The sequence below is a fragment of the Salminus brasiliensis genome, chromosome 1 (genome assembly GCF_030463535.1).
Source record: "Salminus brasiliensis chromosome 1, fSalBra1.hap2, whole genome shotgun sequence".
In the NCBI taxonomy this organism is placed as follows: Eukaryota; Metazoa; Chordata; class Actinopteri; order Characiformes; family Bryconidae; genus Salminus; species Salminus brasiliensis.
The window spans coordinates 93,741,339-93,768,838 of NC_132878.1; the positions used below are offsets into that span (position 1 = coordinate 93,741,339).

The following is a 27,500-nucleotide window of genomic DNA, read 5'->3' on the forward strand; positions in this document are numbered from 1 at the left end:
TTTATCTTAAATTTATTTCCTTTTTTATACATATATTATATAAAATGATGTATATTGCATGGTATTACCAGATATAAAGGTACTTTGTTATTGTCAGACATGTAAAAAAATAATAATAATAATAATAAAAATAATAATAATAAAGTTGGCTACCACGTGGGTGAGTTTCGTAAGTGTTATTTTTTTTCTCCACCTGTATTCAGACATGCCCCGCCCTCCGGCGCTGGGATTGGACAGCAGTAGCCCGGACAACTGCATATATAATATTATGTTGTTAGCCAATCAGAGCGTGATTAAAAAATATATACTTATTAAAAATAATACGGATAGCTAATTTAGCGTGAGTACGATACTAACAGCCAATCACAAACCAGGACAAGACATGCGACTAGCCAATCCAAGCGGGGCGATTATATTCCCAGCCAATCCTAGCGCAGTAGGCGGGAATACCCGGAATACGGGTGGGGACGGAAGAGAGGTGGAGGAGACCACGGACAGCGCTGAATGTGGCCCGACTCGCCAGCGCGTACAAGGCCGGGGCAGCTGTTTAAGCCAGGCGTGCAGGGCCCTGTACGGGCCACGGAGGGAGAGCCCGGTGTGGCCCAGTGTGGGCCGGCTCTCTGGCAGGAGTGTATTTGCAGTACCATTGAGGCAGTACTGCAGCAGCAGGGACCAGGAGAAGGGTCACCATCCGGGTATCTCTGTGGTGGGCAATTCTGATCCCATCACATGGATCAGGAATAAAATAATACTGGTTCCGACTGAGCTCTACTTCGACCTGGACCTCGGTGTGGAGTTTGATAATGGGGTGAAACAGGTAATGGTGAGCTTGCACTCAGCTCAACCAGTAAGCAGGTAACCTATGGACTCATATTTTAGGTAGGGGTCACCTTACCCCCTACCTAAAGCAGTGATGACAGGATCTAGGGGTCACCGTACCCCCACCTAAAGCAGTGATGACAGGGTCTAGGGGTCACCATACCCCCTACCTAAAGCAGTGATGACAGGGTCTAGGGGTCACCGTACCCCCACCTAAAGCAGTGATGGCAGGATCTAGGGGTCACCGTACCCCCACCTAAAGCAGTGATGATAGGATCTAGGGTCACCGTACCCCCTACCTAAAGCAGTGATGACAGGATCTAGGGGTCACCGTACCCCCTACCTAAAGCAGTGATGACAGGATCTAGGGGTCACCGTTCCCCCTACCTAAAGCAGTGATGACAGGGTCTAGGGGGTCACCATACCCCCTACCTAAAGCAGTGATGACAGGGTCTAGGGGTCACCGTTCCCCCTACCTAAAGCAGTGATGATAGGATCTAGGGGTCACCGTACCCCCTACCTAAAGCAGTGATGACAGGATCTAGGGGTCACCGTTCCCCCTACCTAAAGCAGTGATGATAGGATCTAGGGGTCACCTTACCCCCTACCTAAAGCAGTGATGACAGGATCTAGGGGTCACCGTACCCCCTACCTAAAGCAGTGATGACAGGGTCTAGGGGGTCACCATACCCCCTACCTAAAGCAGTGATGACAGGATCTAGGGGTCACCATACCCCCTACCTAAAGCAGTGATGACAGGGTCTAGGGGTCACCATACCCCCTACCTAAAGCAGTGATGACAGGGTCTAGGGGTCACCGTACCCCCTACCTAAAGCAGTGATGACAGGGTCTAGGGGTCACCGTACCCCCTACCTAAAGCAGTGATGATAGGATCTAGGGGTCACCGTACCCCCTACCTAAAGCAGTGATGACAGGGTCTAGGGGTCACCGTTCCCCCTACCTAAAGCAGTGATGACAGGGTCTAGGGGTCACCGTACCCCCTACCTAAAGCAGTGATGACAGGGTCTAGGGGTCACCGTACCCCCACCTAAAGTAGTGATGACAGGGTCTAGGGGTCACCGTACCCCCTACCTAAAGCAGTGATGACAGGGTCTAGGGGTCACCGTACCCCCACCTAAAGTAGTGATGACAGGGTCTAGGGGTCACCGTATCCCCTACCTAAAGCAGTGATGATAGGATCTAGGGGTCACCGTACCCCCTACCTAAAGCAGTGATGACAGGATCTAGGGGTCACCGTACCCCCTACCTAAAGCAGTGATGATAGGATCTAGGGGTCACCGTACCCCCTACCTAAAGCAGTGATGACAGGATCTAGGGGTCACCGTACCCCCTACCTAAAGCAGTGATGATAGGATCTAGGGGTCACCGTACCCCCTACCTAAAGCAGTGATGATAGGATCTAGGGGTCACCGTACCCCCTACCTAAAGCAGTGATGACAGGGTCTAGGGGTCACCGTACCCCCTACCTAAAGCAGTGATGACAGGATCTAGGGGTCACCGTTCCCCCTACCTAAAGCAGTGATGATAGGATCTAGGGGTCACCTTACCCCCTACCTAAAGCAGTGATGACAGGATCTAGGGGTCACCGTACCCCCTACCTAAAGCAGTGATGACAGGGTCTAGGGGGTCACCATACCCCCTACCTAAAGCAGTGATGACAGGATCTAGGGGTCACCATACCCCCTACCTAAAGCAGTGATGACAGGATCTAGGGGTCACCGTACCCCCTACCTAAAGCAGTGATGACAGGGTTTAGGGGTCACCGTACCCCCTACCTAAAGCAGTGATGACAGGGTCTAGGGGTCACCGTACCGCCTATCTAAAGTAGTGATGACAGGATCTAGGGGTCACCGTACCCCCACCTAAAGCAGTGATGGCAGGATCTAGGGGTCACCGTACCCCCACCTAAAGCAGTGAGGATAGGATCTAGGGGTCACCGTACCCCCACCTAAAGCAGTGATGGCAGGATCTAGGGGTCACCGTACCCCCACCTAAAGCAGTGAGGATAGGATCTAGGGGTCACCGTACCCCCTACCTAAAGCAGTGATGATAGGATCTAGGGGTCACCGTACCCCCTACCTAAAGCAGTGATGACAGGGTTTAGGGGTCACCGTACCCCCACCTAAAGTAGTGATGACAGGGTCTAGGGGTCACCGTTCCCCCTACCTAAAGCAGTGATGACAGGGTCTAGGGGTCACCGTATCCCCTACCTAAAGCAGTGATGATAGGATCTAGGGGTCACCGTACCCCCTACCTAAAGCAGTGATGACAGGGTTTAGGGGTCACCGTACCCCCACCTAAAGTAGTGATGACAGGGTCTAGGGGTCACCGTATCCCCTACCTAAAGCAGTGATGATAGGATCTAGGGGTCACCGTACCCCCACCTAAAGCAGTGATGATAGGATCTAGGGGTCACCGTTCCCCCTACCTAAAGTAGTGATGACAGGGTCTAGGGGTCACCATACCCCCTACCTAAAGCAGTGATGACAGGGTCTAGGGGTCACCGTACCCCCACCTAAAGCAGTGATGGCAGGATCTAGGGGTCACCGTACCCCCACCTAAAGCAGTGATGATAGGATCTAGGGGTCACCGTACCCCCTACCTAAAGCAGTGATGACAGGGTTTAGGGGTCACCGTACCCCCACCTAAAGTAGTGATGACAGGGTCTAGGGGTCACCGTATCCCCTACCTAAAGCAGTGATGATAGGATCTAGGGGTCACCGTACCCCCACCTAAAGCAGTGATGATAGGATCTAGGGGTCACCGTTCCCCCTACCTAAAGTAGTGATGACAGGGTCTAGGGGTCACCGTTCCCCCTACCTAAAGCAGTGATGACAGGGTCTAGGGGTCACCGTACCCCCTACCTAAAGCAGTGATGACAGGGTTTAGGGGTCACCGTACCCCCTACCTAAAACAGTGATGATAGGAACTAGGGGTCACCGTACCCCCTACCTAAAGCAGTGATGGCATTGTTCTTGTCTTTCTAGGCCGTGGTCCATGTGCCCACCTTGGTGTCCAGAGGCAGGTTTGAAGAGCTGAGAGGGCTGATGTCTGTGAAGGTGAGCTTTCAAAGACCTGATCATTATTCAGAAGCTAGTGCAGGGTATTATAAGCAGATCTGCAAGATTCTGCCCTTCAGCAATTACTGAATTCAGGTGTTTTAGTCAGTCTCATTGCCACAGGTGTATAAAATCAAGCCCCAGTCCTGCAGTCTGCCTTTCTTACACACATCAGTGAAAGAACAGGAGGTTCTGAAGAGCTCACTGAACTCCAGCATGGTTCTGTATGTAATAGGAGACACCGCTGCACCAACAACTACAAGTCAGCTGGTGAAATCTCCTCCCTCCTAGATCTTCCTCCATCCATTTCTGTTATTATAGGGGCATGCAAGTTTTAGCACCCTCGGTCACATGACATGTTTTGTTGCAATGTAAATAGAGACAAAAAAGAGATGCATTTTACACTGTGGTCGCTGTCCAATGAAAAACATGTATCTCCAAAATGGTGACTTCACAGAAGGCAAAAATGGTAGAATATAATGTAGAATATATGTTTACTTTAAGGAATTTAAAGCGTTTCTATTGGTCCATTCATCCAGAATGATCTCAATAGTGTACAGAGCAGCTACAGGGTTCAAATGATGGGAAAAAGGAAAGACGGACAAAAATGGAGATACATGGTTTTCATTGGACAGCAGCCATATGTAATGTCTTGCATATAGTAAATGAATATATTTTATATAAAATTTTATAAAAATATAAAATTTTATATAAAATATAAATGTAAAAAATAAAAATCTGAAATAAATACCATATAAATATAAAATAGGATAATATATAATAGACATAATATATGGATTTTAATATATATATATATATATATATATATATATATATATATATATATATATATACACACACACACAAGTGTATACATACAATATAAATATAAATAGGATAGGGGCTTGATTTTATACACCTGTGGCAATGGTGAATGAAACGTAAATGACTAAGAGATTAATAATTAAGAGGTGTGTCCCAATACTTTTGTCCATATAGTGACAAGATAGATGATCTATCTAATAAGACTGCAGGTGTCCCAAAGCCTCACGAACGTAAAGTGTTCCCAGTGTCTTTAATGACAGTCGAACTTTGAAACTCATCTGTAAAACAGGTGGAGCTGCTACTTGTCTAAACTTGCTGGATGTTTTTCTTGTGCCAAGGCTGTCGAAAATGTCAGGAAGAAGTATAACACTCTAACAGAGGTCCAAAGAAGACATCTCGCCATCTCTTCAGACGACATCGTGTTTCTTCTTCCTGAGGATGTTTCCGTGGTTTTGGACAGTAGGGGTGAGCGTTCCTAATGTACAAGATCAGGATTAAAGGAAACGTTCAGAGAGAAAATCAAATGAACGTGGTGTATTACCCAGCTGAAACACAGTCAGTCAGCCAAGACATGTTTGATATCTGACGTGTGCTTCTTTTGTTAGGAATGGGAGATGCTAAGCTAACTCAGCTAACAAACAGTGGGCTTGCACTGTCACCAATTTAATCTTTGTAAAATACAGGCCCAAGACGTCTCTCAGAATGCATCCAGACCTTCATTTGTTTGAAGCAGACACATTGATTTAGTTAAGAACATGGTATGACTTACTTCTATAGTCTATATAAACACAACGATAAACTTCTTCAAAGGGCTGAATAGTGTGGGGGGGGGGTGTTGAGTAACAGGAGCTTTAATGGAATATGCTCTAACCACTGTATTCCTTTTTATTTTTTAAATATTGGACACCACTGTTAAAAACAAATCATAAAAAAGACAGACTGGAATTTGCCAAACTACATGTTCACAAGCCCCAAAGCTTCTGGGAGAATGGGAGAACATGGAGGAGGCTCTGTTATGTTCTGGGGCTGCTTCGCTGCATCTGACACAGTGCGTCTTGAATCTGTGCAGGGTACAATGAAATCTCAAGACTATCAAGGGATTCTAGAGAGAAATGTACTGCCCAGTGTCAGAAAGCTTGGTCTCAGTCGCAGGTCGTGGGTCTTGCAACAGGATAATGACCCAAAACACACAGCTAAAAACACCCAAGAATGGCTAAGAGGAACATTGGACTATTATGAAGTGGCTTTCTATGAGCCCTAACCTATATCCTACTGAGCATCTTTGAAAGAAGCTGAAACATGCCGTCTGGAAAAGGCAGCCTTCAAACCTGAGACAACTGGAGCAGTTTGCTCATGAGGAGTGGGCCAAAATACCTGCTGAGCGGTGTGGAAGTCTCATTGACAGTTACAGGAATCGGTTGATTGCAGTGATTGCCTTAAAAGGTTGTGCAACAAAATTTTAAGTTAAGGGTACCAGGCCTGTTTCATGAGTTTATTTTTTTATATAATTCTGTTGAAGCATGGTTGAAAAGCAATGTCTGACTTTCATTGGTTGAAAATTGATTTTCATAGCATTTTTATTTATTATTACTTTTGTCAGATTCAAGTTATTTGTGTGACCATTGTGGGTTTGTATGTTGTATGTTATATATACATATATATATAAATATATATATGTATGTATAACAAAGGTGTGGGTTATACACATATATATGTGTATATATGTATGGATAATGGCTCCCACTCACTGTACAACATGGCGACACAGGAGCACATTAAGTGTGAGACTCATTCCACCGAAATGCACCACAGAGTGCCACAGGAGGTCGTTCCTACCTGTGGCCATCAAACTCTAGAACTCCTCCCTCAGTGTGTGGCACTATGGTTCATCTGTGCAATACTAAAATTATACTGTTCATATGTGCAATAATAATAATAGTACTGTAATTCATTTATGTTTAACCCCTCCTGTGCCCATCACCGAGCCTGGTGGGCATCCATTCCAAAAACATTATGGTTCCCAGTTGGGTTTCTCGTACAGGCCCCACGAGGACATGTTAACTGGGCAGAGATGGACTGTATGGCAGTAGTAGTAGATTGCATTGAAGGTCATTGAAGTTCTAATAGTAAGTGAACTGGTCCATGAGCCATGTAGAAGCTTGTCGAGCCCAGGTATCGAACCCACACCCTTATCCTCTATAGCCCGGTGCTGAGCCACCACTGCCCCATTAGTAGATCAGTGCATTGGTACTACTACAGTGTTTAAAGCGGGTGCAACAGAAACACCACACTGTTGATTGTTGTTCCTCCAGGGAGGACGTTCTGCAGCATCATCATGAGGCTCTGGCACCTCACCAGCGCTGACGTTCCAGAGGACCCGGAGAGCACACGGATCTTCAGGGTAGACCTCAGCCAAGGAGATGGACCACCAAAGAAGATTATTACCACCGTCTATGAGTGAGTTTAGTCAGAAGTCAGTATATAGACCACAATACTCTACATACTCTACACTCTGCACATTCTGGGTTTGAAGACAGTGAGCGTTGGCTCAGCCGTTTGGACACCCAGGGGAAGCTCGTTCCACCACTTCGGTGCAGGACAGAGAAAAGTCTGAGCGCTCGTCTTCCGTGGATCTTAAAGGATAGCAGGTCGAGCCGAGCCGAAATGTTTGTGGACACCCCTTATAATGAATGCACTCAGCTACTTTCAGTCACACCCATTGCTGACCCAGATGTCCAAATGCACACATTTGTCTTTACCTGACTTCTCTAGGATGCTGGAGCTCCAGCCAGTACATCTGGGATAACTTTGAGTGGCATATTTTGTCTATGACTAATAATCATTTATCAGTGCCTGACTGTCTAAATGCCATCAAATCCTCACAGCAGTGTTCCAAATTCTAGTGTAAGGCTGAAATCAAGGGCCTTGAAAAAGAGGTGATCCTGCTTTTTATTAGCTCTACTGTCCAAGGAACAAGGCTGTCAACTAGATTTTGGAGGAGCATTGCTGTAAGGATTTGATTGCAATCAGCAACAAGAGCATTAGTGAGGCCACCCCACCTCATCATCCCCAACTCCCCAACTCATCCCAAAAGTATTGGATGGAGCACCAACCATTATTCCTGAGAACACAGTTCTTCCACTGATCCACAGCTCAGTGCTGCTGGGGGGCTTTATACCCCTCTATTAGGGCATTAGGCAGGATGGTGTCTATAGGTTTATCTGCTGCAGAGAGTCCTATTCTATTGGCGGTACCTCTCTACAGGGGCTAGACAAACTATGTGCCACTTAAACTAGGGCAGTGGCGGTGGCTCAGCAGTTAGAGCACCAGGCTACTGATGACAGGGTTGTGGGTTCGATACCTGGGCTCAGCAAGCTGCCACTATTAGGCCCTTGAGCAAGGTCCTTCACCTCCTCCCCTGCCCTGTTCGCTTTCTAGTGTATAGTGGGACTAAGGAGACCAAATTCCACCTGTGTTCAACACTATTGATGAATATGGGTGTCTTGTCTAAAGTAGCTGAATGCATTCATGAAAAAGGGCGTCCACAAACTTTTGGATATGTATTGTATAATGCTGGAAGCTTCAGTACTAGATCAGTAAAGGAAAACGCATAGTTCCTAAATCTTCTGCTACTTTCTGCTGCTTCTTTACAAGAGGAAATTCATAGACATTCACAGAGAGTAACGTTCAAGTGTAACATTAATGGCTTTTAAAGTTACGCACATAACTTCTTCTCCTAGTCTTCATGAGCAACTTGTCAGAAGGGAAATATGCCCCCCACCCCCTCCACACACACACACACACACTTTTTATGAAGTGTTTATGTAAACTGCTCGACGCCATGAGACGGGCTGATGAATGTGGTGAGCTGTAGATGCTTTTAAATGTAGTTAATGGGTTTCTTCTTCTTATGACAGACATTTGTTTTCTGTGCTGCTCTGATGGATATATAGTTGCTAATAGGTTTGCTCTCAGCTATTTGCACACTTTCACTCTCTCTCGCGTGTCTGAAAAATCACCCCATCTGTCACATTAGCGCTACGGCTTTCCGCACATCACGAGCAAACTGCCATTTATAAGTAAACTTTAAGGAAATGTCGTTTTTGAGTTTGCTGTTCCGCGAGTCTGATTTACTGCTGCCGTCACTTTGGGTTTGGCTAGTGTCTAGAAAGTTGCGTCTCAGCAGTCATTGGTCATTTCTCCGCACTTCTTGCTTGTGCTATTCAACAACGTTAGATCCACATTGAGAAAAATGGACCAAATACAGAGTATTGATCACAGGATTATGGGTTCGATACCTACGTCTGCAAAGCTGCCAGTGTTGGGCACATAAGCAAGGACCTTAACCCTCTCTGCTCTGGGGGGCGCCGTTGCAGGGCTGTCCCTGAGCTCTGACCTTGGTCAGTTATGTTGTACTGTAAATATTAGGAACGCACCAATCCGACTTTTTCTGATCCGATACCAATACATAAACATTGATACCGGTATCGATCCGATACCATTGTTGAATTCAGAAATCATGTACGTTCCCTGAGGGGCAGGGGAGGAGATAAAGGGCCTTGCTCAAGGGCCTAATAGTGGCAGCTGGCCGAGCCCGGGTATCGAACCCACAACCCTGTCATCAGTAGCCTGGTGCTCTAACTGCTGAGCCACCACCACTGCCCCAGTTTAAGTTGTATCCAAGTACTGCCAATAGAATAGGACTCTCTGCAGAATTGCATTTCAGAATAAAAGTCCTGAGCCCAGACACCACTGTGCCAATTTTGATGATAAATAAATACAAATGAGGTTGATTTCTATCTGTGTTCATTTCTCATAGTATGTTTTATAAAGTTGGTAAATTAATGTTGAAGTCAGTCCTGATGCCTTAAGACTCCCACATGGTGAGGTCAGGACATTTATTCTGAAGTTCAGTCTGTGAAACCAAAAATGAGCAAGCAGCTCCTCCCTTCTCGCTTCTCCTTAAATGGAAGAGCATGTAATCTGTGGATTTTGGACTTTTCTAGAATTGAAAGAGTGTTGGGCCAGGTCTGCCTGCCTGCATGTGTGAGAGATCCCTGCTTTGCCCTCCTCCCTGTGCTGATCTTGAGTAAACAGAGCAGGCTGCTGAAGGCCAGGTGTGTGGATTTTAGCTGTTTTTCCCAGCTGGATTACTCGTAGAAGTCTTGCTGTTTGCTATGATCTGTATGATTCGTTACTCCTTACTACCAAGTTATAAAGCCTAGAATACCGACAGTGTGGGAATCTGGTTCAGTGAATGGATCGGCATAATTATCTGAGACCCGACCCAGCTAATTTCCTGTATGCGTCACTGTCCTGCCCTTACCGTTGCACTGTGGAAACGCTTCTGTCATCTAGCAGCCCTGACAGCTCACTGGCAGGCAGTCAATCCCTCTAGTCCTGCAGTCAGTGAAAGAACAGGAGGTTCTGAAGAGCTCACTGAACTCCAGCGTGGTTCTGTATGTAATAGGAGACACCGCTGCACCAACAACAACAAGCCAGCTGGTGAAATTTAGACCTTCCTTCCTAGATCTTCCTCTATCAGCTGTGAGTGGTATTATTATTGAACAGTGGAAGCGTTTAGGAGGAACAGCTCACAGAGAGCAGCTCAGCCACCGAGTATCAGACCACGTAAAGTTACAGAGCGGGGTCAGGGCCGAGTGCTGAGCTCAGAGCAGAGTGCAGAAAAGCCTCCAACTGACTCCATAACTGCAGAGCTCCAGACCTGCTGGTGCTGTTAGAGCTTAGAGCAAAGGAGGACCAGCTCCCTATTAATGCCTATGGGTTTAGAATGGGACGTCCTGAAAGGTGTAATGTGTAGGTGCAGCATTGCACCTCATTTGTTTTTTTAGACTGAGACTGACTGACCGGACACTTTGAATAGGATGTGCTTCCCCTTGGTTGAGATGATGTTTCAGATTTGAACGCTGTCTTTTCCAGGTTCCATCGGGAGCTGACAACCGGGGCCGACCCCGACTGGACTGTGACCCACGTCTGGCATTGGAAACACCTCGACTGAAGCTACTGAAGGAACAAGGACAACCCAAAAGCCACTAAAGTCAAAGATGTGTGCAGGGTGGCGGAAGGTGTTATCCTGCTGAAGAAGGTCACTGCTATCAGGGAGTTCTGTTGCCTAAAGGGAGCACCTGGTCGGCAATGATCAACGATGCTTAGGAAGGTGAATGCCTGGACCCAGATTTCCCAGCAGAACATCACACAGATCATTATACTCCCTGGTGGATCGGTGACGTTTTATCAATAATTTATAAATAGTTCTGATCAGAGGAGGATGGGTCCCCCCTTGTGCGGGTTGGTTCCTCTCAAGGTTGCTTCCTCCAGCTCCAGGGTTTGATTGATTTTGGATTCAGAGTTTTTCCCTTGTTTATATATTGGTGCTAAATCATTTTTTTGATGGTCATTAATTTTTAGTAGCTCATTAGCATGATGATTTTACTTTGGATTTTTCTTGCCCTTTGAGACGTATGTACAAACTGCAGCAGTAAGGAGAGAGGGACTTTATGAACTAACGTACCGCAGCTTTTCTATAATACTGCGTTTCATGAATCTGCCCCAGTGTTGCGCTTTTGGCCTTTGTGTTTGCACCATGCGAATGAGTTCTGATGAATTCTGATGTGCTGTGAGGATCCTGATAATCACAGACACTCCCCATATGTTTCTTTGCCTGATTGGATGAGACAAGACATCGACATGATCCAATAAACCATTTTTGCTGAAAAGTGATGCAGTACTACTATTGATAAGCATAAATGCAATATGGGATGTTATTTTCATCCACCTCATATTTTACATTAAATTAATCAGTACCAATATATAAGGAGTATAAGGATGATAATCAGAGCTGTAGATGAACTGTACAACATCCAGAATAAAGTTATAATAACATTTATATAAGTTCTGAAATTGTTTTTATAAGACGTTAATTAAAATAAAAGGTTAAAAAATAATAATCTAGTATTATTTATTATAATCTTGTATTCTGTTATTTATTTTCTTTATTATTATTATTATTATGCAAGATCATTTTTATTACTACTTATTAGGGAAAAAATAACATTCAGAATGAAGAGATATTTAAATTAACAAAATTAAGTTCATATGGGGAAATATATATATATATATATATATATATATATATATATATATATTTTATATATATATATATATATATATATATATATATAGTTTTAATAAAAATGTTAAGTTCTAATAATATGCATCCATAATAAAGTTTTGTTACATTAATATTCAAAATTAAGTTTTTATAAATTAATATCCAGAATAAAGTTAACATGTGTTTTGTAAGTTTTATAAAATAAATCTTGTTAATATATATATATATATATATATATATATATATATATATATATATGTGTGTGTGTGTGTGTGTGTGTGTATTGTATATTTTGGACACCCTAAGCGTTGCAAAGCCTCCTATATTCTTGACTCGTTCAAGGGATCATATTTCCAAACATTATAAGTTCTCTGACTCTTCGCACCTTGTACTACCAATCATTAGACATCGGCTCCTCTCAGCAACTGTCAGGAGATCTGAAAACTAAAGTAATCGATGCTCAGAAGGCAGGGCGAGGCTTTAAGAAGATCCCAAGTGTTTCAGCCTGCAGCTTCTACGTTGAGAAAAAAGAATCTGCATTTAATGAAATGAGCATCTTGCCAATTGTGAAGCATCTGGCTTCTGCAACAGGGTAATGATCCTATACGCACTTCAAAACCACCTTTTACTCCCTAAAGACCAGCTTCTGGAATGGCCCTCACAGTCCCCTGAACTAAAGACCAGCTTCTGGAATGGCCCTCACAGTCCCCTGAACTAAAGACCAGCTTCTGGAATGGCCCTCACAGTCCCCTGAACTAAAGACCAGGAATTATTTGGATACATCTCAACCAGCTACTCGAGGCCTAAAACTAGAGGCCTTCTGCTAAACATAGAGGACACAAGAAGTGTTAGTAAGCTATGATTTCTGCAAAAGAGGGGCTTACTAGGCCCTGACTCTGTAAACTCATATTTATATGACATATAAATTCATAAATACTATAATTGAATTTTGAATTATTTTTAAAATTAAAATTTCTCTTTTAAATAGTCGTATTACAGAATCCAACACTGGGCTGTGGAGAAGAATCGCAGCCTAATTAAGATATGAAAAATACGTCCTTTATGAAACTGACAGGAGAACATCTCGGAAGCATGCATGTCATCCTGTTTCTGTGGAAAAACCCCTTTATGCCGTATTATTGTTCACAAGGTCTTGGATTACCAAGGAGCAATAGAATTCCATCATTGACCAGAACTCATTAAATCATTTAGGAACATGGTAGTCGGATTATAATTTTCAGCAGTAATGGATTGTTCAAGTTTGCGTGGGGGGGCTTCGTCACATGTGTGCAAACAGGTCTTAATATGATTACCAGAGTGGATATCATTTCAGTTTAAATTAATACGTTAATGCCATTTAGCCAATTAATCATGCAGGCATCAAATAGCACAGAACAATGCGTGCGGGTGTGAGAACACACTGTTGTAGATGTGCATGAATGCACCATTCTGCTCTCTCGCCTGCTTTTATCGAGTATTAGGGCTCATTTTCACTTTATTAATCTGTAAATTATTATGCAAAACACACGCTCGTCTCCTTCTCACATCATACGTGTGATAATAATGCTGGAGAACAATGTTTCAGAAATCCCCCGTGTGTGTGTGTGTGTGTGTGTGTGAGATGGGGTTATTTTATCTTAATGCTGAAGATTACGCTCAGTGAGAAGCTGGTTAATAGAATAGTAGAATAAATAATGTGTGGGGATGAAGGAGTGACAGGCTGAGCTCACAGAACCCAGCATTCCCACTGATTCTTATTCAGCCCATAAACACACAGACTGTCCAGCCTACAGCCCTCGCACATCCTCTCTGTCTGTCTGTCAGTCTGTCTGTCTGCTCTTTATCACTGTACATCAAACAGCAGTTAGAGCACCAACAGCAACAGTGTCCTGCAGCCTGTAGGGGCGTCGATATGCACAGACATTTCTATTGCAGCATTTTCCACTATCCAAAAAAATATGATACCTAATAATAATAATAATAATAATTATATTGTTATATATTAATATTATTATTATTTGTATCATAGAGAATATTAATATTTATTTATTATCCATTCTATAATAATAATAATAATAACAATAATAATTATAATTATTATTATTATTATTATCATCACCATAGAATGGATAATAAATAAATATTAATATTCTATATGACACACTATACTACTAATCATCATCATATCAGTGCCCAGACTGTGATATGATTTATTTAAATAAATTATATTGATATTACATTTCTGTGTAAAACAATTAAGAATTCTTATAGTAATTAGCAATAATTTATTATTGTAAAGTATTAAATGTGTCATAATAATGTCATATTGTTATCCTACTCCTATGGTACTGCTACTTCAATTAATTAAATTGTGTATATAATTAATTAATTACTTACACAATGATATAAACCAATAATTGGATCAAATTATAATAATAATCAATATTTTCGTGATATATTCTGATGTCATGTTAGTATTGTTCTGATACTACTTCTACTACTAATAATACTACCGCCACAATAATAATAATCATTTGTATCATTTTCTCATTGTCCAAATTCTGAAAAATATTAAATATACATCATAAATATAATGTGATTATATATATTTTTTAACAATAATAAAACTAGACATTTTTATATTTTTGTAGAACAAATAATAGTAAAATAGTATAGAGATACATTTATCATGATGTCATATATTGTTATTGTTCTGATGCTGCTGCTCCCACTGTATTTGCACACTGCTTTGACTGGAATCAAACATGTCGATCGTTTACTCATGAATAAAATATATAACATCAACAGAGTTATTATCAAAAGTAAATGAACAATAATTGTGTTGATGTGATTTATTTTATTCATGTGAAAATGATGTTTACGTTAATTAGGAGTGTTTTCTGCAGCGTGTGCTTTGATTCCAGGCTGAGGTAAATACTGCCGATGAAGCCGTTTGTGTATGTTAATGTTTCTGACCTCCTTTGACCTTCTTGTCCAGTATGTATTTTTTTATAGATTTCTCACTGCTAATTACTGGAGAAGTTCAGCAGGGTAAACGCACCCTCTTAGGAAGCAACAATGAAAGCTGGGTAATATCTGCCTCGTGGGTGGGCAGGAAGCTTTGTAGCTAATAATTTGCACAATTAACAAAACAGGAGGCCAAATGTTAGGACTGGACGGTGGGTGTTCTGTCACAGTGCCAACGCAGAAACTTAGCTGCATTTTAATGGTGCTATTTTATTCTCTGGACAGTTTCATTCAATAGAACCACTGAATGGCCAAAAGTATCCAGACACCCCCTGTGGTCACAGTATGAATCCCTCCCCAACTGTGGAGGTATGGAACTGCTTTCTCTAGGGTGATGGAGCTCCCTCCAATACCTTTGGGCTCAGCTGGAGTGGCAGATCTCATCATCCAATATCAATACCTCACCACACTGATGCTTTCTGATGATCTTGTGCAATCAAATCGTCACAACAATGTTCCTATATCTTTTTGTTGCAAAATCCCTGTGCAAAAAATTAGGTGTCTACACACTTTTGGACATACGGGGCACATTCTTCCTAATTTGCCTGAAGCTCTTGGAGAACCTTCCGGAAGCTCTCCACACACACTTCACCAGTGGGGGATCTAATAGACGCCAACTTCCAGGTCTCCTCAAACGTCTGCTCAGGAACGTGCGGGCCAACCTTCTGGAAGATCTGAGCTATCTGAAAGAGAAAAGGTTGCATCGTGAGTTGTTACGGTGTGTTACCATGGTTACTAATCAATATTATTCAAGGGATGGTGTTATACTGTTATACTGCAAGGCTCTTCAAACAACCACTATTCAAGATGGTTGTTATGGTGTCCCTGGTGGTTCTAAGATGTTGCTAGGTGGTTGCAATACTATTCAAGGTGGTTGTTATGGTATCTCTGGTGGTTCTAAGATATTGCTAGGTGGTTGCCATGCTATTTAAGGTGGTTGTTATGGTATCTCTGGTGGTTCTAAGATATTGCTAGGTGGTTGCAATACTATTCAAGGTGGTTGTTATGGTATCTCTGGTGGTTCTAAGATATTGCTAGGTGGTTGCAATGCTATTCAAGGTGGTTGTTATGGTATCCCTGGTGGTTCTAAGATGTTGCTAGGTGGTTGCAATACTATTCCAGGTGGTTGATATGGTGTCCCTGGTGGGCCTAAGACATTGCTAGGTGGTTGCAATACTATTTGAGGTGGCTGATGGGGTGTCCATGGTGGTTCTAAGACGTTGCTAAGTGGTTGCAATACTATTCAACATGGCTGATGGGGTGTCCCTGGTGGTTCTAAGATGTTGCTAAGTGGTTGCAATACTATTAAAGGTGGTTGTTATGGTATCCCTGGTGGTTCTAAGACATTGCTAGATGGTTGCAATACTATTCAAGGTGGTTGTTATGGTATCTCTGGTGGTTCTAAGATATTGCTAGGTGGTTGCAATACTATTCAAGGTGGTTGTTATGGTATCTCTGGTGGTTCTAAGATATTGCTAGGTGGTTGCAATGCTATTCAAGGTGGTTGTTATGGTATCTCTGGTGGTTCTAAGATATTGCTAGGTGGTTGCAATACTATTCAAGGTGGTTGTTATGGTATCTCTGGTGGTTCTAAGATATTGCTAGGTGGTTGCAATGCTATTCAAGGTGGTTGTTATGGTATCCCTGGTGGTTCTAAGATGTTGCTAGGTGGTTGCAATACTATTCCAGGTGGTTGATATGGTGTCCCTGGTGGGCCTAAGACATTGCTAGGTGGTTGCAATACTATTCAACGTGGATGATGGGGTGTCCCTGGTGGTTCTAAGATGTTGCTAAGTGGTTGCAGTACTATTAAAGGTGGTTGTTATGGTATCCCTGGTGGTTCTAAGACATTGCTAGGTGGTTGCAATACTATTCCAGGTGGTTGATATGGTGTCCCTGGTGGGCCTAAGACATTGCTAGGTGGTTGCAATAGTATTCAAGGTGGTTGATATGGTGTTCCTGGTGGTTCTAAGACATTGCTAGATGTTTGCATTGCTTTCCCAGATGTTTGCAAAGGCGCTTTCAAGGGTATTCATATCATAAACACACAAACGTTTGACCACTGAGTTCTGCTATTCATTCTTTTGAGGGGAAACAGACAGAAAATGGTTGCTACACACAAACCATGCTAAAAATTAAACAACCTAAAAAAAGTCCCCTTGGTCACCTGTTGTTATTAATATTTAAGTCCACACTGAACGTGTCATTATTGTATATAATATATAATATATAATATGACTGACTGTGAACTGTTGAACATCAGTGTATGAAGTGATGAGGCTCTGGTGTTGTCGTTAGACTAACCTCGTTTCTGGTGCGAGGGGAGAAGAAGTGTTTCTCATGCACCCCAAACTGTGAGTGTATTGTGGGGTATAACAGGTTGTACGCCGTGGCTTCGTCACCGTAGTTTGTGCGGTCGCTGATGCGCTTTATACGAGGGGCAGGAAGATCCATGCGCACTGTGGGAACGCCATACGTACGATAGTCTGTGGAGGAAGAGTACAACATACAAGAAAGCCAGATTAGCACAGTAGAAATCTTTCAGAAGCCACTTGATACCAATCAATACTAAATGTAAATGGTATTTACTTGCATAGTGAGTAATATTAATAACATTAATCATGTAATTTACGATTACATTTAAATAGTACAGCAAAATATGCCTCAGGGCTTCTATGCAAGGTTCTGCACTGGCCACTTGGACCACCAAGCCAATGAATCTTGTGGCCAAACTTTAAAATCTTTGGTCAGAATATTTTTATTGCTTACACACTATATGGACAAAAGTATTTGGACACCTACTAATTTCGCTTTCTTATGAAATCAAGGCCAGTAAACAGAGATTATCCCGCTTTTGTTGGAGAAGCTGTCTCTGCTGTCCTGAGAAGAGGCTTTCTACTAGATTCTGGAGGAGCATTGCTGTGAGAATTTGATTGATTGCATTCAGGGACAAGAGCGTTAGTGAGGTCAGGATGTTGGATGATCACCACCTCACCGCATCTCCAACTCCCTAACTCATCCAACAAGTATTGGATGAAGCACCAACCATTCCACTGCTCCACTGCATATATATATATATATATAACAAGTATATTTTTATAGTCCTGACGCATCTTTTGACTGTTACATATACGAACCAACAATTTACTGTAAAAAACCTTACTCATTTTAAGCCGTCCCCAGAATGAGTCAAAAACATGTACTACTACTGATCTTCGACTTGCGTCCCCCTGGTTCTTGCACACGCGTCCTAATATGACTCACCGGTAGTGGGGAGACCGCCCACAACAGCGGAGATGAGTGATGAAGAGGTGATGAAGCGTTCCCGCTCTGCTCTGGATCTGCAGAGTGTTCTGGGGGTCTTTAGAGTGCCCCCCACCTCCACGGGCTCCAGATCCTCAGGCTTGACCAGGCTTTCTGAGCAGACCTGATTCTGTGCATCCAATTCCTGAAGCATGGTGCGCTGGAAGTTGGCTGGAGCGCTGCTAGCCTTGCGCTCTGAAGGTGGAATAAAGGAAAGGCTTAGAGTAAGTCATTCCTACACCGTTGTGTTGTCTCCACTATCTGTTTATCTGGTCAGGACCCCACAGGACTGACCACCACAGAGCAGGTGTTATCTAGGTGGTGAGCACTGGATTCTCAGCACTGGAGTGACCCTCACATGGTGGTGGAGTGTTTGACAGAGTGTGTGACATTGGTGGTAGGAGTGGATTAGACACAGCAGTGCTGCTGGAGGTTTTAAACACTGTGTCCACTCAATGTCCACTCCTAACTGGTTGGCCCACAGGACACTGCTGTTGGCTGGATATTTCTGGTGGGGGGACTATTCTCAGTCCAGCAGCGACACTTAGAGGTTTAAGAACTCCAGCAGCACTGCTGCTGTGCTCTGATCCACTCGTACCAGCAGCGCAACACACACTTCTAACACACTCACCACCACTATGTCAGTCAGTGTCACTGCAGTGCTGAGAATGACCCACCACCCAAATACTACCTACCTGCTCTGTGGTGGTCAGTGTTGTGGGGTCCTGACCTTGGAGGAACAGGGTGAAATGAGGCTAATTTACAAAGTTTGCAGAGAAACAGATGGATACAGCCAAGAATTATAGAACTATAAACTGCATCTTTATGGGAAGTGGAGCTGATTTAATGGACTGAGTTCATTCAAAACCAAGGGTGGTCATAATATTCTGATATGACTATGTATAGCCACAGTATAAGCTATGAAATGCAAGCACATATATCTACCTCTTGTTAAAATCCTCTGCTCTGCTGGACCTATCAGCATTTTGTCCTTCCAATTGAGGAAGTTTGCAAATTCCAGGAAGTTGATGAGCCCGTCCTTATCGATGTCACAGTAATCCATGAGGCCGTCCAGGACGTCTCCGCTGAGGTCCAGGTTAAACTGTCGGCACACGCCCTGCAGGTCCTCTTTATCGATCTTCCCCTGGCCCTTCTGCAACAGCACACACCACAGACAAACAGACAAACGTGTCACTGATGTAAGAGGGAGAGTGTAGGGCTCTCGTATTGGTGTAGTGTAGTGTACTGCCAGGGAATCAAGCTGTTACCCACTACGCTACACCAACCACCATAATTCTACTAAAGCAATGCTAATGCTAAAGGGTGTAATACTTATGGTAAGGGATACACTAAAGGAATGGTCAAAAGTGGTCAAAACATGACTACACTGAAGTGACATAATCTAACAAAAAACAATAATAAATCCTTTAAAGCCTGAACCATCAAATAATTTCCAGAAAAAAATCTAATTCTTTAAAACTGAAGTGTTTATTTGACCTTCTGAGCAATTATTTAAAAACATAAAAAAAATAAAAGATATGACTTTTATTTTGTATCATTATAGACAATTATACAGAATAAAAGTCCCTATATTCTTTTTATACATATATTGCTATCTGTCTGTTATATTATGTTACATAAACAAAAAGAGCACTGGCCTTGTCGTAGTGCCTGAATGCTTGTAGCAGAGAGGTGAAGTTATGGAAGTTGGCCTTCTTCAGGTGCTGTCGAACGGCACTGACCAGAGTACGCCTCCTGTCCTGCCCCCTCAGGTGCTCCGAAGGAGGGGTGGAGTGGAGAAGGTCACCTGCACCTATGAGTTTCACAGTCTCTCCTCAGTATTAAGTCACAGCACTTTGGAGACCCTACATCTGTGTGTTGCTGCTATGGAGGCGCTGGCTATCATAAGGTATGCTGATGTAAACTTGACCCACGTTTAGGATTGCCCAATCATGGAGAGGAGAGCAGTGCTGGTGAAATACAGCAGAAGTTTTATTACTTTTGGGAAAATCTTCATAAGATATATTTTGTAGATTTATAGTGGGGGCCCTGAGGAGCCAAGATTTAGGCTGGCAGGAATTGAATATATAGTGCTCAACTGGATATGCACATTATTCTAAATGAATAATATAAAAAATAAATAAATAAAAAGGGCATCTTACAGTCAAATTGCAAATAACACCCCCCCCCCCTCTTAATTTGTAAATTTAACTGATTATTTAACTGATTCACAACATAGACACAGACAAAAGTATTTGGACACACCTCTGAAATTGTATACATTTTCATCAAACTATCGCTTTAATGTTGTGGAGTCATAGCTGATTTGATGAACGATGCTTTCACATTACCAAACTGATCTGGAAGCAGCAAAACTCCGAATGTGTGGTCAGCTGGAACAGCCAAGGTCTCTGCAATTCTACAGCAGATGGGTAGAAGGTTAATGATTACCTTCCAAATGATAATTAATGAAAGTGATGCACTGAAAACTATCTATCAGGTCTTAGTATATAATAAATACTGTAAGTATTTCATTAGAACTCACGGGTCATGAACTTTGCCTATCTGCGGCTGGGTCCTCTCTCTGAAGTCGTCACATCGCTTCGAGACAAATTTTGCGCTGTGGTTCCTTCAGAATACACAGAGGTACAGTTTTCATTCATAAACCTTAAAACTTAAATGAGGGGTGCACTCATTACTCCGTAGACAAAGTACACCCAGTAGACAAAGCCCAGGCTTGTGATTCATCTTTGAATTCCCTATATAGACAGCACATGGACAAAAGTATTGGGACAACTGCACATTACACCTGCAGAAGCTTTTCTGACATCCCATTCTAAACCCATAGGCATTAATTTGAAGTCGGTCCTCCTTTGCTCTAAGCTCTAACAGCAGCAGCAGGTCTGGAGCTCTGCAGTTATGGAGTCAGTTGGAGGCTTTTCTGCACTCTGCTCTGAGCTCAGCACTCGGCCCTGACCCCACTCTGTAACCTTACGTGGTCTGACAGACACTCAGTGGCTGAGCTGCTCTGTTCAATAATACCACTCACAGCTGATGGAGGAAGATCTAGGAGGGAGGAAATTTCACCAGCTGACTTGTTGTTAGTGCAGCGGTGTCTCCTATTACATACAGAACCATGCTGGAGCTCAGTGAGATCTTTAGAACCTCCCATTCTCTCACTAATGTGTGTAAGAAAGGCAGACTGCAGGGCTGGTGCTTGATTTTATACACCTTTAGCAATTGGACTGAAGGAAACACATGAATTCAATGATTAAGAGGTATGTCCCAATCATTTTGTCCATATATATATATATATATATATATATATATATATATATATATATATATATATATATATATTGCTTTTTCAATTCTTATTTATATTGTGTATATAGTGTGAATTATTTATCTACATTTTTTTGTAACTGAGTGTCTTGATATCCCTTTCTGCTGTGACACTGAGAATTTCCCCACTGTGGGACTAACAAATGATTATCTTGTCTTATTTTATATTAGTGTGAGGTAAAATAACAGGGTGGTAAATAGGCTTGTAAAACCACATCTGAGCATTTTCACCCCAACCAACATCACACGCTTACTATTTTTGTACATCAGACAACAATTTAATAAATGCACTCAATGCCAACTTAAAAAGAAAATATGAAATATTACTGAATTTCATTCACACATAATAATCAATCCTTCCATTGCACAACCCACACAGCTGAATCACCAGCTTCAGATGTTCAGGTGTTTATGTGTGTGACAAACTTACGCCTGTGTGTCACAGAGCCACTGGAGGGACCAGGAGGCATTGTGTCCATCACTGCGATGTGGAGAGGACACACCAAACCTGCTGTCCTGCCTATAGGTACGCAGGTCATAACCTCTATCTACATGCTCGCCTGAGACACCAAAAAGAAACCCAACAACAACAACAACAACAAAAACATCAAAGTAGAGTCATGTGAAAAAGTTCAGACACCCCATTAAAAAAATCTTTATCATATTTTACTATCAGGATATTAAAATTAATATCTAGATGTGATCATGTGAGCAATATTAAGAAATGGAGGTAAGATAATTAAGCAAGTTCTGAATTTCTCATGAGGGAAAAGGAAAACGTAAGAACCCCCCCAGCTTTATTACTACTGAAAATGTGTAATATCAGCTGCAGATGTTCAGAACATGGCTCGAGAGGATTCTGGAGAAGTCTGTCTTATTAAAACCTCAGACATTTAGTCTGGTCTGCTCTTGACTGTTGAAGTGAGTGGTGAGGAAGATCACTATGGCCAGATCCAAAGATCTCTGAGGCCTTCAGAAAGAAGGTTGAAGGGGTTTAGAAATCAAGTAGAAACCAGCCGTTCCTCCAAACCTTCAGTTGTATGTGCTCAGGTATATTACCTCCATCTCTCAGTACTGTTTAAATGAATATCTAATGTCCAGATGTTTACATATGATCATATGTTGTTTTTTTCACATAACTGTACTTCCTCTTTAGCTGATTCTGGAATTTGTATCACTAACTACATTCACATGTATGAAACAGAGGAGGAGCAGAGCTCACACTAAAGCAGAAAGCAGAAAAGCATCAGTGCTAACTGCTAATAAACTGGCCTGAAAAGCCCTCACTCACCAACAAAGTAGGAGCTGTGCGAGCGGACGTACTGCTTATGTCCCTCCTGTGCCTCCTTTTCCACCTGCTCCACTGTCTTGGGGGGGTTAATGATCTCACCAGCGTTAGAAGCTGCCCAGATTCAACAAGGAGTGAATTTCAAACACGCTTAGAATTCATTTGTAGGCAAAAAATATATCAGCGCAATACCTGAAGATACTTTAAAGGTATGTTATATAGTGGCATGCAAAAGTTTGGGTACCCTGGTCAAAAAAATCTGTTACTGTGAATAAAGCGGGTAAAAATATGTAAAAATGACCAGATGTCCAAAAGGCAAAAATGAAACTTTTCTTGCATTTTAAGCAAGATTACATTTTTACTTCCATCTTTTACTGATTAAAAAAGGGCTAAGTATCACAGCTTGTTAAGACTTTTTTTGGCCAGAAATGTTTGCAAAAAACAGCATTAGGCTTGTTTAGATTAGGAATTTCCTTGAATGAATTTCCTCTAATGATTTTTTTAAGGAAGGTCCTATTTGTGCAGGTATCGCCGCACAGTAGACCAGTGCACCACCAATCCAGAGTCTGCCAAATCTTCCTGAAGGTCTTTTCCAGTCAAACAGGGGTGATTTTGATTAGTCTTTCTAGCAATCCTGTGCACAGTTCTCTCTGAAGGATTTCTTGGTCTTTCAGGCCTCAACTTGTCCTCTACCGTTCCTGTTACCCATCATTGCTTAGTTATATTATTAACTGAGGCAACAACTCCCTAAAAATGTGGCAACAACTCTTATAGTCTTCTCCTACCTTGTGGGCATCCGTTATTTTAATATTCAGAATGCTAGGCAGCTGCTTAGAGGAGCTCCTGGCTGCTGATCACTGGGACAAAGTCCAAGTATTTATAAACCTTCAGATTTGCACCACCAGGCCTTTCCTAATGATGACTGACTATGAGAGCTCAAATCTCTTGGGGTGTCCAAACTTTTGCATGGTGCTCCTTTCCTTATATATAAAGAGAGAGAAGAAGAGTGCTGGAAACCATGAGCATACACCAATCAGCCATAACATTAATACCACCTGCCTAACATTGAGTAGCCCCCCCTTGTGCCGCCACAACAGATCTGACCATTTGAGGCATGGACTCCACTAGACCTCTGAAGGTGTCCTGTGGTGTCTGGCACCAAGATGTTAGCAGCAGTTCCTTTAAGTTCTGCACAATATGAGGTGGGGCTTCCATGGATCACATCAGAAAGCCTTAGAAAGGCGGTTCCTATCTTGACTACTGCATACCAAGGACACCCTACGAGACCGGTCTGATGTTTTGGAGATGTTGTGGCTCAGTTGTCTAGCCATCACAGCCATACAGGCTCAGATTCTTACATTTACACCATTTGCCCTTCTTTTAACACCTCCATCATCTTCAGGACCTGCCTAATATGTGGATCCACCCCTTAACAGATGAAGCCGCTGTAGATGAAGATAGTCAATGTTTTTCACTTCATCCGTCAGTAGTGCTAATGTTATGGCTGGCCACCTAAGTTAATGGGTCAGTCACTGGTTTAAGTATGAGCTTACGGAGCATGGTTTTAACTCCGAACGCTGTTTTCTCAGGATCAACCCAGTCTGGAAGTCCGGGACCCTTAACTTGGGACCGTCCCAGAGGAGCTTTGCGTTTGCTGTCATATACGGCCTCCTGAAGCTCACGCAGCCTCTCCTGGTAGCGGGTCTTGGGTGGAGGGTTGATCACAGATCCGCCCTGCACACAGAACGCACTGAATCATTCAAGATATTAGACTGAGACATAAAGACTGAGGCAGACCTTGGTGAAGTGGTCGTAAACAATGAATAGGTGTGACTGGGGTATTCAAGGATATTCACAGTGATGGATGATCTTGTGCTTATTCCATGAACCAGGCTGCTGGCAATGTCAGGATCATTTGCTTTTCCGAAGAATACCCGGATCACCCCTGCCTCCGGGCGGGTGCTGTTGAGAAATTTCCTGACCACGGGAGGTGTGGTAGGCTACAAAGTGGGAAATGCAAAGACAAGAGTCATGTTGGGAACAAGCATCTCTGACCAATTATCTGCTTAAAGGTTCACAGACATGTTTTTATAGAAACAAAAAAGGTGATTCTATGGCATCGCTCAAAGAGTGTAGATAGCATATCTTTAGATGCTTTAGATCAATTAGGGTGACCACACGGCCTCCTTTTCCTGGACATGTCCTCTTTTTGGCATCTTAAATGCACTGGGATTTCTAAACTGTGTAAAATGTCCAGGATTTCACACTGATTTTATGTCAGCGTTTGCTTCTGCAGTCGCCATGCGTTCTGTGTACAGTTTTATACAGCTTTAAATACGGCTCTATAAGCCCCGCCTTCTCACCACCACACCTGGTCTATATGTACCTGCATCTACGTTTAAAAAAAACTGTGTTGGCGTCAAAACTGAACGCTGAACAGACGTTGAGTTTTGGTTGGAAATTAAAGCCACACATCCGTCAAAAACTAACATTGAGTTGGCATCAAATGCCAACATCTGACAGACGTTGAATTTTGGTTGGAAATTAAAGCCACGCATCCGTCAAAAACTAACATTGAGTTGGCATCAAATGCCAACGTCTGACAGACATTGAATTTTGGTTGGACATTAAAGTCACATATCCGTCAAAAACTAACATTGAGGTAACATCAAACGCCAACGTCTGACAGACGTTGAATTTTGGTTGGAAATTTAAGTCATATATCCATCAAAAACTAACATTGAGTTGACATCAAATGCCAACGTCTGACAGACGTTGAATTTTGGTTGGAAATCAAAGTCACATATCAATCAAGAACTAACATTAAGTTGACATCAAGCTCCAACATTAGAGATATGTTGAATTGTAGTTGAAAATCAACGTCACATATACATAAAAAAACAAACAATGGGTTGATGTCAAGCTCCAATGTCTGACAGACGTTGAATTTTGGTTGGAAATTAAAGCCACACATCCGTCAAAAACAAACTTTGTGTTGATATCATGCGGCAATGTTTGACAGACGTTGAATTTTGGTTGGAAATTAAAGTCACATATCAATCAAGAACTAACATTGAGTTGACATCAAGCTCCAACATTAGAGATATGTTGAATTTTGGTTGGAAATCAACGCCACATTAAAATTCAACGTCACATTTACATAAAAAAAAAAAAACATTGGGTTTATATCGAGCTCCAGTGTCTGACAGACGTTGAATTTTGGTTGGAAATTAAAGTCACATATCCGTCAAAAACTAACTTTGAGTTAATATCAAGCCAATGTTTGACAGACGTTGAATTTTGATCGGAAATCAAAGCCAGATATCCTTCAAAAACTAACACTGACATCAAGCTTCAACATTAGAGATATGTTGAATTTTGGTAGGAAATTAAAGTCACATATCCATCAAAAACTAACATTGAGTTGACATCAAGCGCCAATGTTTGACAGATGTTGAATTTCGAAAACTTGGTTACTTAACACAATGACATTGTGTTAACATTTATGTAACATTATGAAGTTTAGCAGACATTGGGTTTTGACGTTGTGACGTTGGCATGGGACGTTTGAATGTCGTTGGATTTTGGTTACTTAACATCACAGCTTACCAACCAACTAAAGGTCAACGTCAGCTGTCACCAATATTCTATGTAATCAAACTGAACATTAAACGCTGTCCTGACATTTGGTCATCCGACCTCACAGCCTAAATTTAACCAGTTAACTTCCCGCTGGTGCTTAGCTGGGAAGAAGGAATAAACAGCATCCAGTTAATTTTATTTGGAAATCATATATTGGAAGTCATATATCTGTCAAAAACAACACTGGGTTGAGATCAAGCTCCAACATTTGACAGAAGTTGAATTTTGGATAGAAATCAAAGTGACATATCTGTCAGAAAACAACAATGTTGGGTTGACATTAAGCTCCAACGTTGGACAGATGTTAATTTTTTTGTTGGAAATCATCATCATCTATCCGTCAAAAACTAACACTGGGTTGAGATCAAGCTCCAACGTTTGACAGAAGTTGAATTTTGGATAGAAATCAAAGTCACATATCTGTCAGAAAACAACAATGTTGGGTTGACACTAAGCTCCAACGTTGGACAGATGTTAATTTTTTTGTTGGAAATCAACATCATCTATCCATCAAAAACTAACACTGGGTTGAGATCAAGCTCCAACATTTGACAGAAGTTGAATTTTGGATAGAAATCAAAGTCACATATCCGTCAGAAACCAACAATGTTGGGTTGACATTAAGCTCCAACGTTGGACAGATGTTAATTTTTTTGTTGGAAATCAACATCATCTATCCGTCAAAAACTAACACTGGGTTGAGATCAAGCTCCAACGTTTGACAGAAGTTGAATTTTGGATAGAAATCAAAGTCACTATCCATCAAAAACCAGCACTGCGCTGACATCAAGTTTCAGTTTATATAGCTACATAAAAACGTAGTGTAACAGGGTGGTAAAAGTCAGATTCCTTGTTTACTCTTTATTTATTTAACTTGTGAGACTCTGATTTGGTCATATAGGTCATTAAAGCTATTATTAGTGTTGGTAATGAGTGTTCATGTATTAATGCTCATTAGGGGTATTGAACTCCTTCCCTCCCACCCTCACTCCTACACATTGCTATGGTCCTACAACTTAGGCCTACATAAAGACTCCCG

The 27,500-nt window shown here is 42.2% G+C and overlaps 2 protein-coding genes across 2 annotated transcripts in view; one reads left to right on the forward strand and one right to left on the reverse strand.

Annotated features, from left to right (window-relative positions):
• Positions 1–382: 382 nt before the first annotated feature.
• Positions 383–10,909, forward strand: LOC140557532 (m-AAA protease-interacting protein 1, mitochondrial). The gene is made up of 5 exons (XM_072682064.1): positions 383–817; positions 3,828–3,899; positions 5,063–5,189; positions 7,037–7,181; positions 10,665–10,909. The coding sequence occupies exons 1-5, from the start codon at positions 383–385 to the stop codon at positions 10,741–10,743; spliced, it is 858 nt and encodes a 285-aa protein (XP_072538165.1). The 3' UTR covers positions 10,744–10,909.
• A 4,164-nt stretch (positions 10,910–15,073) lies between these two features.
• Positions 15,074–27,500, reverse strand: part of efhb (EF-hand domain family, member B) — a 13,061-nt gene continuing 634 nt past the window's right edge. The window contains exons 3-13 of the mRNA XM_072692449.1: positions 24,676–24,819; positions 24,373–24,553; positions 22,823–22,933; positions 21,962–22,091; positions 20,732–20,815; positions 20,538–20,605; positions 19,845–19,999; positions 19,132–19,339; positions 18,148–18,381; positions 17,188–17,369; positions 15,074–15,566 (exon numbers count right to left, since the gene is read on the reverse strand). Coding sequence (XP_072548550.1) covers positions 15,420–15,566; positions 17,188–17,369; positions 18,148–18,381; positions 19,132–19,339; positions 19,845–19,999; positions 20,538–20,605; positions 20,732–20,815; positions 21,962–22,091; positions 22,823–22,933; positions 24,373–24,553; positions 24,676–24,819 — 1,644 coding nt within the window. The 3' untranslated portion in view covers positions 15,074–15,419. The remainder of the gene's footprint in view (positions 15,567–17,187; positions 17,370–18,147; positions 18,382–19,131; positions 19,340–19,844; positions 20,000–20,537; positions 20,606–20,731; positions 20,816–21,961; positions 22,092–22,822; positions 22,934–24,372; positions 24,554–24,675; positions 24,820–27,500) is intronic.

Bases quoted from the DNA above. Each gene is read 5' to 3' on its own strand.
- LOC140557532 (XM_072682064.1), top strand. From the start codon at position 383: ATGCGACTAGCCAATCCAAGCGGGGCGATTATATTCCCAGCCAATCCT. The intron at 818-3,827 runs GTAATGGTGAGC...TTGTCTTTCTAG, and splicing joins TTGATAATGGGGTGAAACAG to GCCGTGGTCCATGTGCCCAC. The intron at 3,900-5,062 runs GTGAGCTTTCAA...TCTTGTGCCAAG, and splicing joins GAGGGCTGATGTCTGTGAAG to GCTGTCGAAAATGTCAGGAA.